General features: G+C 40.1%; 1 protein-coding gene across 1 annotated transcript in view; it reads right to left on the reverse strand.

The window, feature by feature from the left end:
* Nucleotides 1–1496: 1496 nt before the first annotated feature.
* ALDH1L2 (aldehyde dehydrogenase 1 family member L2) overlaps nt 1497–16757 on the reverse strand; it is a gene marked incomplete at its 5' end in the record, with an annotated part of 52991 nt that continues 37730 nt past the window's right edge. Inside the window, 8 exons of the mRNA XM_079715474.1 lie at nt 1497–1592; nt 3852–4051; nt 6770–6875; nt 8531–8696; nt 11111–11209; nt 12199–12298; nt 13458–13551; nt 14256–14343. Coding sequence (XP_079571600.1) covers nt 1537–1592; nt 3852–4051; nt 6770–6875; nt 8531–8696; nt 11111–11209; nt 12199–12298; nt 13458–13551; nt 14256–14343 — 909 coding nt within the window. The 3' untranslated portion in view covers nt 1497–1536. The remainder of the gene's footprint in view (nt 1593–3851; nt 4052–6769; nt 6876–8530; nt 8697–11110; nt 11210–12198; nt 12299–13457; nt 13552–14255; nt 14344–16757) is intronic.

The following is a 16757-nucleotide window of genomic DNA, read 5'->3' on the forward strand; positions in this document are numbered from 1 at the left end:
AATTGCTCTGACAAGCTGCCAAAGACTCTTCAATTCAGGATCTCACCTTCTTCTAATCATACATGGATGGTTAGAATCTACCCACCTACTTTTGTCTGACAATGAGCAATTACGTGAGTACTGCATGGGTTGTAATAATTCCTCTTTCTTGAGCGCAGAGAATGGTCCAGACACCTTGTTGAGTGCGTTATGTATATTATCCCGCCGGATCCTTACAACACCTAATGAGATAGGGACTTTATCCCTGTGTTATAGATTCCAAATCTGGGCTTTGAGATATTAGGTAACTAATTTGCCCAAGATCACCCAGCTAGTGGGCAGCAGAACCAATTGGTAGGAGAATGGAAAACCAAATGTCCTAGAAGGACGAATGAGCTGTAGAAAGAAAAGCACCCTTTTCCTTGTACCACTGTCATTTTTCACTACATGGTATTTTCCAGTGCTGCTGTATCAGGTGCTGGGTCAGACAATGGAGGAGAAAAGCAGCATAGGAATTGATGACTACTGGAAAGGGTTGTAGGGAAATTAATTCATTTAACTAATATATCTCACTATATTTTTAAAATAGTGATGGGGAAAGCACTTAACTTTTATTGAGTATTTGAGTATTTACCACAAACAAAGCCCAGTGCAAGGTGCTGTACTAAAACTATTGCATTGAATCCTCATTATAAGGCTTCCGAGGGAGGCACTACTGTCCCCGTTTTACATATAAGGAGACTAAGGCTCTGAGAAGTTGCATAAGTTTCCCAAAGTCACATAGATAGCAAGATGGTATGATATGAACCAAGATCAGCCTCCAAAAGCTATTTACTTTATAATACATCATACTGTAAAATCCATTTTAAGAGCTATTGACTAGAATTTAAACTATTTGGGGCCAAAGATCATGTCATTAAATTTTGTATACTCCTCAGGACATAATATAGTACCTCATACTTGGTAGGTACTCAAGAACTGTTTCTGGGTTGGTCACTCATCACAGTGGGTTGAAAAATAGATCATCAAAGGCACAAAGATGTATCTTATTTCCAAAAGGAAAAAAAAAAAAAAGAACTTCCTTCACATTCCTTAGAGGATATACTGTTCCTTGAGAGCAAAATTACAGAAAATCTTTTTAACAATCCCATATGCCTGGTTCAGAGGTTAAAACCTGTACATATTATACAAGGTTTCCTAACAATGCACTGTCTGTATTATAACTGCATGATATTGACGTCTGCAAGGTGAACAACCATGACTAGGTTAGTCTTGGTGGGGAATAAAAAAAGCAGCTTGATATTTTAGAAATATGTGTGGTATATGACATAGTTAAAACCCAACAACTACACATCATTTTAAGGTATAAAAGGGGTATTAGAAAATACTCAGGAACATGTGTAAATGCTTAGACACATGGCCCGACCCTCTTCGTGGTCCTTGTGGTTTTTTTCAGCTGGTGGCTGACACCTCCTTCCTCAGCACAGCCCGGCTTCTTCAATGTGGAGAGCTGCGGAGCGGTGCTGTCTGCGAGGGGTTCCTGATGACGGCACTGCTCTAATATTCCAGCGTTACGGTCTTGGTTTTGAGGTATTCGTTTAGAGCTTCCTCACCTAGGGAAGAGAAAAGCAGCTGATGGACCACGTTCACAGGTGGATGTGATGTCGCCAGATCTTGGACACAGGTGCAGGCATATCAGTCACTAGGCGAATAGAATGGGGCTGAGGCAGTGCTTCTCAAACTTTAAATTTCATGTGAATCACCTGCAGATCTTGTGACACTGTAGATTCTGACTGGATTAAGTGCAGCAGAGGCCCCAAGATTATATGTTTCTACCCTTTCCCCGATGATGCTGAGGCTTGTGGTGCACAGTTTGAGGAGCGAGGGTTTAGACCAGCTCCCAGGCCTTCTAAGGACCAGAGTGTTGGCTTATCACTTCCTACCCCAAACCCTGCTCCTTTATTTCCCAGCTTGATGACAAATCTCCATGTCTATTCCTTGCCCATTTAGGCTGAACAGAAGTGATCAGGATACTGTCCTTCCAATTACATTAAACGAAGCAGAATAGAGAAAAGAAAGTTTGAGATCATTTGGTCTCATCTTATTTTAAAGATAAGGGAAAGGCAGTTTTCCTGACTTACATAGTACGTTAGAGACACAGGGGCATATCCAGGAAAAATTAAATAGGTCTGCCTCTCTGTTTCTATTCTGTTCCTATTTTGAGCGACCACAATCATTGATTTCTACATCAGTTAAAGGGCATGAATACCACAGGTGAAACTAATGAGTATATGATTCTGGAAGTTGAGCTAAACCCAGGCTTCTTTTTTTTTTTTTTTTTTTTTTTTTTTTTTGTGGTATGTGGGCCTCTCACTGTTGTGGCCTTTCCCGTTGCGGAGCACAGGCTCCGGACGCGCAGGCTCAGCGGCCATAGCTCACGGGCCCAGCCGCTCCGCGGCACGTGGGATCCTCCCAGACCGGGGCACGAACCCGCGTCCCCTGCATCGGCAGGCGGACTCTCAACCTCTGCGCCACCAGGGAAGCCCTAAACCCAGGCTTCTTAATGTTAAATTAGAATCACCTTAGGGAGCTTTTAAAATTCCTGATCCCAGGTCATACCCCAGACCAATTAAATCAGCATCTTTCCTTTTTTTTTAAAGCTCCCAGGTGATTCTAATCCAATGTGCACCTGGGAACCACTGGGCTGAGGGAGTTTCAAATTAGCAGAGGAAGAAGCTGTTAGACAAAGTCTACTGCTTTATAATAAAACAGACATGAAGTGTGTCGATCATTCTCTATCAAAAGACAAGTGGAACACTGTTGCCTCGCTTTATAAAAATAATTTCCCTAAGAAAATCTCCCCATGTGTTTTGGATCCAGGGATGAAAGCCAGATTGAAGACATGAAAAAAAAAAGACTTTACCTTCAACTCAATGGAATTTAAAACGAGAGCCACTTTTATTGTTGCGAATACACTGCCAAAAGTCTTCAGGAAAGAGAAAATGTAAAAATACCCCAAATTAACCCAATTTATGTTAGCAGACTGTAATTGCAGTAAATCACAAGCATTTCAATTTTTGAAACAACCTGCCAGACTGACTATGGGGCGTGAGAACATGGGCTGCATAGCCAACTGTCTGGCTTTGCATTCTCTTTGCCAGTGGCTGTCTGGCTGACTTTGGGAAAGTTACCCCAAATCTCTGAGCCTCATTTCTCTCGTCTGTAAAATAAAGATAATAATAGTACCTACACTCCCATGGCTATTGTGAGGACTGCTCGTGCTATTACAGGTAGAGTATCAGAATAGGGCCTGGTACATATTTAGTGTTCAAAGTAAGCTGTAACTGGAAATGTGATAGTGTTACTGCCCACGGTGAATTACATTTTGGGCTCTCTGCAGACTCTCAATCTGAGCTCCCAGATGCCCAGAATACTCTGCCAGTTTCAGTGTTGTCTCTGAAAGACTGCCAGGTGGCTCAGGGACAGGATTTATTCTTGGGGCTAGCTGGTTATTGCCTTCTACCCATTTTCCTTTCTTGGTTCCACTTGGTCCCATGACATCTAAACCAAGTTCATGCTGAATGTCAGGTTAAAAAAAAAAAACCTAACATATTTTAGCTAAAAGATATTGTCAGGGTTTTCTTTTCAACATGAATCTTCTTTTTTAAAAGGAAACACTTTTCCACACAATTTGAGTACTTTCCTATATTTACGTTATGTTCAATAAAAATGTTTAACTTTGAAAAAAATCAGTACCCTTGAAAGCCCAGATCCAACTGCCATGTAGGAAATGCCCTTTAAAGCAATACAAGAGTGTTGCATGAAGCGGACTATTCTGTGATGTGCAGTAGAAAGGTAAGGCATATTCATACCTAAGTCTTTTCCAAAGCCAGACTGCTTAACTCCACCAAACGGGGCTGCCACATCCGTCTTGTTGTAGGTGTTAATAAAAACAGTTCCTGCCTCTAGCTTTTCACTCACATACATAGCTTTATTTATGTCTCTCGTAAAAACCCCCGAGGCCAAGCCGTACTCTGTATTGTTTGCTCGCTGCAACACTCCATCGATGTCCCTGCAAGATGTTTTTAGGAAGACATAAAACCTCATTAAATGCAAAAGCAAAACACTTTCATTTTCTGTTCTAATGTTTTTCCCCTCTGTGCTAGAAACAGGAAAACATTACTGCCAATGTGCTTACATTTTTATAAATGAAATATTCCAGGCTTACACCAAAAGAAACTCCCAATGAAATATTACAACTCTAGTATTATATTTTTCACATATATCATGAAACACCTTTTAAAATCTGAAGTCATCTTTTCAGTCTTCTTCATGGCTTATTCTTCATGACTACCCCATTTGTTTTCCTCTCCCTTGAGCTCCATTTACAGACATATTCTCAGAGCACCCACAGTGTCCCCCCATCTATCCAGATTTTACATGCACATTTCAAGGCTCATTCACGCGATGCCTCACCCTGAAGCCTTCCCAGATCCCACCAGTGCCACTGTGTAGGCAGTGTAGTGTAGTGGCCCGGTGAGGAGGCTCCACAGCCAGACTGCCTGGGTGACCTTGGGTGAATCATTTCATCTCCCCTGCTTTTGTTTATTCTTGTGAAAAAATGGAAATAATAATAATAGCACCTGTCTTCTTGTCATGAGGATTAAATGAGCTAATAGTGTCTGGAACACAGGAAATGCTCAATGAAAGTTAGCTATAACAGGGTAGCACATATTCCTACAATTCAGTATTTTGGTTTACCTTTTCGTGTATTTGGTGTTCACCCTCCAACTAGACTGGAACCTCCTCGAGGGCAGGGATAACATTTTACTTTTCTGTATACTAGGGTGTTGCACCATCAAGTGAGAGTGAACGCAATTAATATGCCAATCCAATAAAAGGGTAGTAAAATCATCCCTTAAATGGGTCTGGTGACTTCCCTGCCTTCTTTTTTTTTTGCTGTACGTGGGCCTCTCACTGTTGTGGCCTCTCCCATTGTGGACACAGGCTCCGGACGCACAGGCTCAGCGGCCATGGCTCACGGGCCTAGCCGTTCCACGGCATGTGGGATCTTCCCGGACCGGGGCACGAACCCGTGTCCCCTGCATTGGCAGGCGGACTCTCAACCACTGCACCACCAGAGAAGCCCTTCCCTGCCTTTTGACTCAGTATGTGTACACACCAGGTAAGTGCAGATGTGAACCTGCTCTTCTCTCAGTTGGGTCCAGTTCCAACATGCCTGCCATAGTGTGAGTATCTCATCTTTATGAGTGTCATACTAATGTTAAAAAAATGCATGAATTTTCTACAACATGGCCAGCAAATGTAAGCCAAGATTTTATCTGGGGCTCTGGCAAAGAAACATGATTTCTGTTCAAAACTGGAGCAAGAATTAGTTGTGCTGAATTCTTTGAGAGACAGCATAGGCTTCAATGTCGTGTCTTCCCAAGGGATTTTCAAAGGTAATCTTGACTATACACAATCTTCAACTCTCATGAGAAATGTGGAATCTAACTTGGAGAGGCCTGAGGCTCTGCTAAAACTCTCACACTTGATGCATTGCACCTGATTGCACTGTGAATATTTATAGCCTGGACTAAGGCTGAAAGATGGCTGTATGCCATTGCCCATTGAGGACTACTGAGACGACATAGCTTCACAGCACACCTTGCCCACTTTTAGAATAATAATGAGTGTAATGACTGCAATGTCACCAACAGCAAACACTTGACTTATTTAACACTTAGAATGACCCAAAAAGGTAGATCCTATTAATAACCCAACTTCACAAATAGATAAACTGCACAAATAGAGAAACTTAATAGAGGAATTAAGTGGCCCAAGCCCACAGAGGTGGTCAGGGCAGACTCTACCCACTGCACCTCCCACCTAGGCCCTCTGGGGTTAATTGCCCATCTCCTTGTCTGTCTCCCCTATTAGATGGTGACCTCCTTGAGGACAGGAACCGTGACTTATCTAGGCTTACATCCCCTAAAACTGGCTTCTAATATCTGCATATTTAACACAAGGACCATCCTATGGGGGAACTTATAATAAGGAAAAGAGGGTAACAGGGCATCCTTGGATCAGTATGTCAAAAGGTTACTCACTATAGCTTAGTGTCCCCAAAGGTCTCACAGTATGTCTGTCCAAGACCAAGAAGTCCTTCTGAACTCTGTATTCTGTTTTCTCTTTGGTTAAAGGAAAACTAAAGCCAGAATTCTGAAGAATTGTGTGCAGTATACCATGAGAGTCTATTGTGTTAAAGATTCTGATATGAGCTCAGTTACTATACGGCCCTCTTTGATATGCTAAACACTGAGCATATCAAAGTTTCAGGCACCATAATGAACCAGTATATCATTCACGGTTGATTATATGGTGATTGTGGACATTTCTACAAAGAGTTGAGTATTAGGCTTTTGGGGGCATGATCCCCTATGGAGAAAACAGTCTTTGGGAAAATCAGATTTCATAGATGCTGCCTTCCCTAGAAATGTAAATGCGAAACCCAGTTCTGTTATTCTCAGTTACTGACCTTATTCCAGAGACATTTCAAATGCTGACTGTACAAAAACTAAAACTTAGCGAACATCCCATAATGTCAGCCATTAATTTAAGCTAAGGAGCAAAAATATAATCTACATTGGTTAGCATTCTCTTCTAATTATTAAGACAATTATTCTTATGGTAGAAAATTATATGTTCATTGATTTTATGCTCTGTACATAGCACAATGACAGAAAAAAGCATCTAGGCAATCCGGTCAAATTATGCCTGAGGAACATACCCATTTTGGAATTTAGAAATGACCATAATAGGCCCGAAGGATTCCTCTTTGGCAAGATACATGTGGTCTTCCACATCTGTGAAGACAGTAGGTTCCATAAAAAAGCCTATTTGAAAAACAGAAGAAAATAACATCAATTAAAGGGTAATTTTCAATTAGTAGTTCTCTTGTTTAATTACATTATAAATTTTTTTCTTCCGTTATGGGTCAGTAAAACCAAGAAGACTTTCATTTTCTTATTTGGTGTTAGCATTCCTAGGTTATTATATTATTTATTATTATATTACAAAACTTTCAAACATATGTAAAAGTAGAGAAAATAGTATAATGAATAGTAAAATAAATCTTTATGCATATTTTGCCATATTTGATTCTTTTTTTTCTTGCTGAAATAGTTTAAAGCAAATTCCAGAGATTACAATTTATACTCCACAAGTATTTCGGTACAAACCTGTAAAAAACAAGGACATTTTATTACACACCACAATACATTATCACACCTAACAAAATTAACGCCAATTCCTTATTCATAGTTTATATTTCAATTCTTTTTTTTAAGTTCCAATTTTTTTTTGCGGTACGTGGGCCTCTCACTGTTGTGGCCTCTCCCGTTGAGGAGCACAGGCTCCGGACGCGCAGGCTCAGCGGCCATGGCTCACGGGCCCAGCCGCTCCACGGCATGTGGGATCCTCCCGGACCGGGGCACGAACACGTGTCCCCTGCATCGGCAGGCGGACTCTCAACCACTGCGCCACCAGGGAAGCCCTAAGTTCCAATTTTTTAATTGAGATGCAATGACATATATTAGTTTCAGGTGTACACCATAATGATTCGATACTTGTATTCAATTTCTGATTTCTGGAAAATATATTTTTATAGTTGACTTGTTTGGTTCAGAATTCAAATAAGTTCCACACTGCATTTGGTTGTTAGATAGCTTAAGGTCCATTAACTCTAGAATATTTCTCCCCTTTACCCTGCCCCTTATTTTTCATGCCACTGACTTGTTAAACAGACTGGTTCAGTTGTCCTGCAGAATATTTTATGCATTTCAGATTTGTCATTGCTTCCTTGGGATGATATTTAATTTGTTCCTCTATCCCCTGTATTTCTTTAAATGGAAAATATGACCTAAAGGCATGATTAGGTTCATGGTTAAACATTTTTGGCAAGAATACTTCATAGGCGATGCTGTGTTACACACTGGATCCCATAGGGCGCACATCATAACCAGTTGTCCTGCTGGTGCTCAATTTACCTACAACAGTAAAACATGAGGTTTTCCAGTTGTTGTTTGTCTGTTTTTCTCTCCTTTTGGGTATCATGACATTGAGCCATTCACATACTTCTGTAACAAGTACTACGTTAGACAACAGAAATGAATCCTTCCCAGGCTAAGCTGGCTAAGATTAAATCTCACATTGCCAGGAATGAAAATCACCAGTGCCTGAATAATACCGTATCCATTACACTTGTTTACTTACGCAGCTAAGGGCCTGTCACATCCATTTTATTTGATTTTAATGGCCTCGTAAAGCAGGATATGCACATTTCATCACATTTTACAACTGAGGCTCAGAAGAACTGTTGTTGAAGGTGTCACAGCTTATAAGTGGCCAAGCAAGATCTAGAAAGTAATTCTTCTTATAACGTAAATGACACTACTTTTGAGGCAAGATGGTGCTGCAACAAAAACTGTTACCATTTATTCCAACATAAGAAGCCAGGCCCCCAGTATACCTCCTATGGAGGTGGTCTTACCTGGCCTTTGGACTTGTCTTCCTCCGTACACCAAGGTGGCCCCCTCTTTCACTCCAGCTTCACAGTACTGCAAGAGCTTTTCCAGATGGGCCTTATGATTTTGGGGCCCGTGATCAGTAGATCTGTCAAGTGGATCACCAATTTTCATCTTTTTAATTTCTTCCACCTGTATGTCACCCAGTTCACAAAACACAATTGACTGTTAGTAATAAGAATGGATACCCTTGACCGAGTTTCTACTGTGTGATGGGTGTTGTACTAAGCTGTTCAAAGATGTGTCCTCATTTAGTCTTCAGTGGCACTGGAGGTAGATATTTATTATTTCCATCTTATATGAGGAAACCGAGGATCAGAAAGGCTAAGTGACTCGCCCAAGGGCACACAGCCACAAAATACTGTAGAGTTTTCTTGCCCTGAAAGCCCAAGCTTGTAACCGCTGAGTTTTAAAATTATCCCGAATGTTAATTCGTTAAAATAGCAAACCTGATGTTTTGGAATTTTTGTTAATACAGCATACCTACACTCTTCATGGCAAAATAATTTCTAAAATGGCCACATTGCTGTCTTTTTCCTTTCCCCAAATGTGGCAGACTGCCCTTGTGAAATTCTCACAGTACAGCCACACCAGAGGATATACTAGAATATTCCAATGAAAAGCCATCTTTATCGAAGAATGTTCATCACTGACATGTGCTCCTTGGTTATCTTAATCTATTTCTGCGTTTCCTGATGTTAAGTCCAATTCTACTAAGGAGAAAGAAAGGGAGTTACCATCACCCCACAGGGCCATGAATTTGAGTTTAGGTCTGGCAGTAACCCCTCAGTAAGTGCTCAAGAAATACCTGCTGAATGAAGAAATGAATACTGTTCATATGTGTGCAAAACATGTTTGTTGATGGACTGATACAGCAAATCCTTGACATTTCTGGTCTCAGCATTTTAAATTTCAACAGGTTGTTGTGAAAGCCCATGACGTGTAGTGCTGTACCTTGCATTTTACTCAGGCACAAAACTGAATTATGGGGATGTTCATGAGGCAGCCACTGCCCTCCATCTGCCTCTCCATATGACTTCCTTGTTTTCCACTCTCATGAGGAAACATGCCTTTGCTTCTTGGGGGGTGGGATGGGGGAATTGGCTCTGAAGGAAAAAAGGCTGGGTGCTGGTTTTTTAAACAGAAACAAATTCGTGATTACTATTACCATAATAATGATAGAGTGTAGTATTTCTTTTATTAATTAATTAATTTTATTTTGGCTGCGTTGGGTCTTCGTTGCTGTGCATGGGCTTTCTCTAGTTGCGGTGAGCGGGGGCTACTCTTTGCTGTGGTGCGCAGGCTTCTATTGCGGTGGCTTCTCTTGTTGCGGAGCACGGGCTCTAGGCATGCAGGCTTCGGTAGTTGTGGCACGCGGGCTCAGTAGTTGTGGCTCACAGGCTCTAGAGCGTAGGCTCAGTAGTTGTGGTGCATGGGCTTAGCTATTCCCCAGCATGTGGGATCTTCCTGGACAAGGGCTCGAACCCGTGTCCCCTACACTGGTAGGCAGATTCTTAACCACTGCGCCACCGTGGAAGTCCCTGTGTAGTATGTTTAGAGTTCATTTTAGCCACAGAATTCATCTTAATAGTTCTATGAATGACGTTTTGTCTCATATTTATGGAATCATGACCAACTACGGGGGTATGTATGTATGTATGTATGTATATATCTGTCTATCTATCTTAGTGGAGGAAATTATATGCTATCATTTAACTGTAAATTCAGGATTTGTAAGCATCTAGTGGTATATCTCTCATAGTCAATTTAGGGATTTATAATAATCTAGGAGTATATCTTCTACAAATATCAAGGATCTAATATACTATAATGCAGAGCAAGGTATAGGTAGTAATAGCTCTTAAGTATACTTTATCAGGTTTTCTAATATAGACCTATAACTTTTTACTATGAAAAATTATAGGGACTTCCCTGGTGGTTCAGTGGTTAAGAATCCTCCTGCCAATGCAGGGGACACAGGTTCGAGCCCTGGTCCAGGAAGATCCCACATGCCGTGGAGCAACTGAGCCCATGCACTGCAACTGCTGAGCCTTCACTCTAGAGCCTGTGCTCTGCAACAAGAGAAGCCACCGCAGTGAGAAGCTCGCGCGCCGCGACAAAGAGTAGCCCCCGCTCACTGCAACTACAGAAAGCCCATGCGTAGCAACAAAGATCCAACGCAGCCAAAAATAAATAAATAAATAATTTGTTTTAAAAAAGAAAAATTATAAACGTATAAAAGTAGGTAAATAATATAATGAAACTCCACATACCCATCAGTCAGCTTCCACAACTGCCAACTCATGACCAATTTATTCCCCCACTTACTTCCTTCGCTTTTGGATTATTTTGAAGCAAAGTCCAGATATCATAATCTAATCTGTAAATATGTCAGAAAGTACTTCTAAAAGATAAGGATTGTGTTCTTCTTAAAAAATATAACCATAGCACTATCATCACATCTAAGTTCATTAATAATCCCAGAAGTACTTTTAAAGTAAAGGCAATTTCTATACAAATCACACAGCAAATTTGAAGATGCTTACCACTCTTGTCACAAATTCATCATGGATGGATTCTTCCACAAACAACCGACCAGCTGCAATACAGTTCTCTCCTTTGTTGAAAAACACTGCTCCCATGCCCTTTGGCAGCAAAAGAGAAAATACTGTTATTGCTTGGGAAGTCAAGATTGTCATAAAATTGCACACACTGAGAATTAGATGTTATTGGAAGACAGCAGACAACACAGAGAAGACAGAGAAAAACACAAGCCCTTGGCCAAGTTAGTGTTGCTTGGAGATTCTTGGTTTTGATATTTTTAGGAATTTTGCTTCTCCTTTCCCCCTTTTGGTCCATGAGTACTTTTTTAAAAATGTACATAACATGAAGGACTTAGTGATAAAAACAGATTTTGTGTTACAAGAAAATTTAGATTATTCTATACATTTAAATGTAATATTTCTATAACAAATTTTGCTTTTAAAAATCTCTACATCAGTTTAAATAAATCATGAATGTTTATAAATCTCTGCATCAGTTTTAAAAACCTGGCCTCCAAGTTTCAAAAACATGTTTAATTATAATGACATTATTTTTTTAAATTAAGTGCCTTGAGCAGTCCCAAATCTAAACATAAAGAGAATGGTTTCTGTTTCTGATTAGATAGAACCAAGCGTTGGGCTTCCCTGGTGGCGCAGTGGTTGAGAATCTGCCTGCCAGTGCTGGGGACATGGGTTCGAGCCCTGGTCCGGGAAGATCCCACATGCCGTGGAGCAACTAGGCCCGTGCACCACAACTCCTGAGCCTGTGCTCTAGAGCCTGCGAGCCACTACTGCACACCACAACTACTGAAGCCCACACACCTAGAGCCTGTGCTCCATGACAAGAGAAGCCACCACAATGAGAAGCCCTTGCACCACAACAAAAGTAGCGCTCACCGCAACTAGAGAAAGCCCATGTGCAGCAACGAAGACTCATCACAGCCAAAAATAAAATCAATTAACTAATTAAGTAAAAAAAACAACAACAAAAAAAACCCCAACCAAGAGTCATTCTAAGGTTCCTGATGAGAAGGAGGTAGAATGTGTTTCAGAAGTGGGCACCTAGTTAGGTGGACTTGACCTACTCTTACCATTCGTACGGCCTTGTCAAGTTCACAGTCACTGAATATTATAAGTGGGGATTTGCCACCAAGTTCAAGGGAAACTTTCTTCAAGTTGCTCACAGCACAGCTAGAGAAAAATAAAGGGAATATGAGCATTTAGTTTGTCTATCAGTTTCTCTGTTTCCTCAACCATAAATTACTACTTAGCATGGGAAATATAATGAGCCTCAGAAATATTAAGAAACTTATTCAAAGACAAAACATGAATGGTAGAATGGTGATAACAGTTGAAGCTGGGTGATGAGCACACAGGAGTTCATTACACTATTCTGTAAGCTTTGTGAGTATTAGAAATCTTCTGTAATAAAAACTGGCTTCTTTTTAAATTCTGTGGTCAAATGATTAGAGATTATCATAGGTAAATTCAGATTCTTTAGGTGTAAGAATTTTGGTTACATAAAGGCCTGGCAAAGAATTTAACCTTTAACCAGATTACTGGCACATCGGGGGAAAAAAAATCAATTTTCAGAAGTATACTGTTTATTTATCCCTGTTTGCAAAAGTATTGTTATTTAAAGTGTTTTAAAAATACTCTTAAAAATTCAGAAAGAAGGAAAAAAATCACAGAATTCCACTCCATGGCTCAGTAGCAACTTTTTTTTTTTTTTTTTTTTTTACCATTTTGATATACTTATTTCTGGTCTGTATCCAAGCACAGCCTTTGTCTTATTTAATATAGTTAGGATTACCCAATATATACAATTTTATACCTTATTTTTCTTTCCATTTACCGTTTAACACTCCAATGTTATTAAAAATTCTACGTGACTGCACAGTATTCCATTATGTTAACAAACTTTAACCACTGCCTTATTTTGGACATTTAGATGGTTTGCATTTTTTTGAACTAATGTTACTGCTTTTTAGGAATTAATTTTATAAATAATCCAGATTTGATTTGTCTTTTATATGTCTTTTCAATTTCTTATTTATGCTCCAAAACCAATTTGGGCTACAGCTTTAGTACCGAAAATGTTTTGTGCTTAAGGATTGTTAAAGCTATCAGAGCTTTCAGTACAACTCTGGTTTTGGTGACTCTGGGCTTTACACTTTGGAAAGTATTTTATTGTATTCAAACATTTCAATACCCTGCTGTGGTAAGATTTCTCTTCTAAATTCGATGTTATTTTTCTCCCTCCAAAAGCACCTTATTTAAAAAAGCAAAAACAAAGCCAAAGACCTGGTTTTACAGGATTTTTAGCAAATCAACGCACTAAAACCAATACCTCTTCATGATCTGTTTGCCAATCAGAGTGGAACCAGTGAAACCAAGTTTGCGGATATCAGGATGTTCAGAAAGGCGCTGTCCTGCTATGCCTCCTGTGGAATTATGGAATAAAACACAGATTAAAACATTATCGAGTTCTTATGGTAAAGGTGGCTTTGAATTCATTGAAGTAGATTTCTAAGCTCTCATTTAAATCTCAGTTTTACATTTTCTATACTAATAACAAAGTGACAAAAATCTGAATAATATCCTCCATGCAATTGTCAGTACCCCAAAGATGGGTATGCCTTGATTTTTTAATCTTCCAAAGCAATTTTTAAAAATTGAAATGGGGGCTTCCCTGGTGGCGCAGTGGTTGCGAGTCTGCTTTCCGATGCAGGGGACACGGGTTCGTGCCCCGGTCTGGGAGGATCCCACATGCCGCGGAGCGGCTGGGCCCGTGAGCCATGGCCGCTGAGCCTGTGCGTCCGGAGCCTGTGCTCCGCAACGGGAGAGGCCACAACAGTGAGAGGCCACCGTACCGCAAAAAAAAAAAAAAAAAAAAAAAAAATTGAAATGGGCCACCGTAGGGTGGTTTTACAATGTTGTACAATTTCCACCCCTCCCACCCTACTCATCTGCCACTGTATTTCCACTTTCAGATTTTAGCACATGGTAAGTATGTTTATACTTAACTGTTTGGTAAACTGTATTTAGTTTTAATATAGTTATAAGTCAGGACAAAACACCAGTGGGAAAACTCAGCTACCCTTGAACCATTCATTAGTTACAGCAAAGTGGGTCCTTGTTGGCTTACCTGAGCCTGGAATGATGTTGATTACCCCCTTTGGAAAGCCTGCTTTAACAGAGAGCTCTGCAAACTTCAAAGCACTCAAGGGCGTGACCTGAGCAGAAGCAGACAGCAATTATCTACTTCAGATTCTGTCCTGTCCTTTAGATCAGCACCCAGCTTTCCTGCTATGGCCATACCAGAGTTCATTTTATTTTTTCTTTTATTGTGACGTAATTTCTGACTTACAGCAAAGTTGCAAAAAATAGTACAAACAATTCCTATGTATCCATCACCCAGATTCCTCAAATGTTAACATTTTACTACGTTTGCTTTATCCTCTTTCTCTCTCCCAATGTTTTTGAACTGCTTAAGAAGTAAAATTTGATGTGTCCCTTTACCTCTAAATAATTTTGTGTACATTTCTTAAAAACAAAGGATTCTTTTACATAACCACAATACAATCACCAAAATCAGGAAATTAACAACTGCTAGAATACCTAATTTACACTCTTTTTTCAGTTTTCACCAATGGTCCCAATAATGTGCTTTATAGAAAAAGAAAATCCAAGATCATGCATTGCATTTAGTTACCACGTCTATTGTTTCCCTTCCTCTGAAAGAGATTCTGAGTTTTCTTTTATATTTCATTACACTGACGTTTTCAATAAAAACAGACCAGTTATTTTGTACAATGTCCTTTTGTCTGGATTTGCTGTTTCCATGTGATTAGATTCAGGTTATGCGCTTTTGGCAAGAACACCACAGGAGTGATGCTGAATTCTCCTCAGTGCATCATATCAAGAGGAACATGCTATTGAATAGTCCCAATGTTGGAAAGGTTAACTTTGATCCTTTGGTAAGGGTGATCTGCCAGGTTTTATCACTGTAAGTTACTGTAAAAAGAAAGGGAGCTACTTTGAGACTTTACTCTTTGTAGTTAATAAATATTTTTTAGGGAGCTACTTTGAGGCTATTTAAATATTCAGTTACTCCTCAAATTTCCACTAGTTTTAGTATCCATGGATGATTCCTGCCTGAATCAATAATTATTATGATGGTTGCTAAGTGGTGATTTTCTAATTCCATCATTCCTTCTACATATATTAATTCGTTGGCTTTCCACTATAAGAGCTTTCCTTTCTATTTAATCAATTAACATCAGTGTGAACTCATGGATTCTTACTTTATTCAAATGGTTATAATCTTTTACTACTGTTACTTTTTTTGAGGTTCAAATTGTTCCAGCTTTGGCTGATGGATCCTGTGTGGATCCTCTGCCTTTCTGACATGTCCCGATCATTCTTTGAGCATTTCCTTGCTTTTTGGCCCAACAAGATGTTCCAGGCACACCTTGTATTTTCCCTGTTCCAACCATTTTTTCAAGAGGCCCAGGTTTCTTTTAGTGCAGAATAGTATTTTAAAACTGTGATATAATGGGAAATATATATTTGGTCTTTGCCTCTGGGTCCTGGCACAGAGTTCCTAAAACCTTGGAATCTCAAATGAAAAATGCCTTCCATATACTAATGAGATGGCTGGCAGCTGGGAGCCCCTTAGGTAGCTTCAGGATGGGTTTTTGTGGCCAGAAAGATCAGGCCATGATTAGAGAGTTGGAACTTTCAGCCCCAAACCAGGGGAGAGGGGCTGACGTTTGAGTTCAATCACCGACAGCCAATGATTTAATCAATCGTATCTATGAAATGAAATTTCCATAAAAACCTCTTAACAGTGGGTTGAGGGCTCATTCTATCCTTCTTTCTGTTCATATTTGTAACTCTCTTCAACAGTGAAAAACATAGCTCCCAATATCCACAATATATTTACTTGTTTGCTTAATCCTAAAATGTACAGAAAGTAATTTGAGAATTATTAAGCCATGTCCCTGTGAAAAAGAAGCCTACTAACTTCAATACTTATTTTCAGTGTTTTTGCCTCTAGTCTGAGGACATAGAGTGCAAATGTCATTCACAAGTTACTTGGGTGAGTGCTTCCTCACTCCCTTCGGCGTGGTGATGTTGTTCATTTGAAATTTGGCTTGACTGATTTTTTTTGTATTCGATTTTGGCCTCATCTATGTTGATTATGTTTCTTTTCTTCATTTGTTCATTTGCTGTCTTGTTGAGTATGGGAAACATGCTTCCAAAAGTGAGGACTAGGGCTTCCCTGGTGGTGCAGTGGTTAAGAGTCCGCCTGCCGATGCAGGGGACATGGGTTCGTGCCCCAGTCCGGGAAGATCCCACATACCGTGGAGCGGCTGGGCCTGTGAGCCATGGCCACTGAGCCTGCGCGTCCGGAGCCTGTGCTCCACAACGGGAGAGGCCACAACAGTGAGAGGCCCGCGTACCACAAAAAAATAATAATAATAAATAAAATAAAAAGTGAGGACTATACAAAAGCACATTCAGAGAAGTGTCGTTCTCCTGGCCAACCACCTCCCACCCCCAGTCCTTTCCGCTGCATCCTCCCCAAGTCTTGTAGTTAATCAATCTCATTAGTCTCCGGTTTATCCCTCGTATGTTTCTTTTT

Source organism: Hyperoodon ampullatus (genome assembly GCF_949752795.1).
Source record: "Hyperoodon ampullatus genome assembly, chromosome: 11".
NCBI lineage: Eukaryota > Metazoa > Chordata > Mammalia > Artiodactyla > Ziphiidae > Hyperoodon > Hyperoodon ampullatus.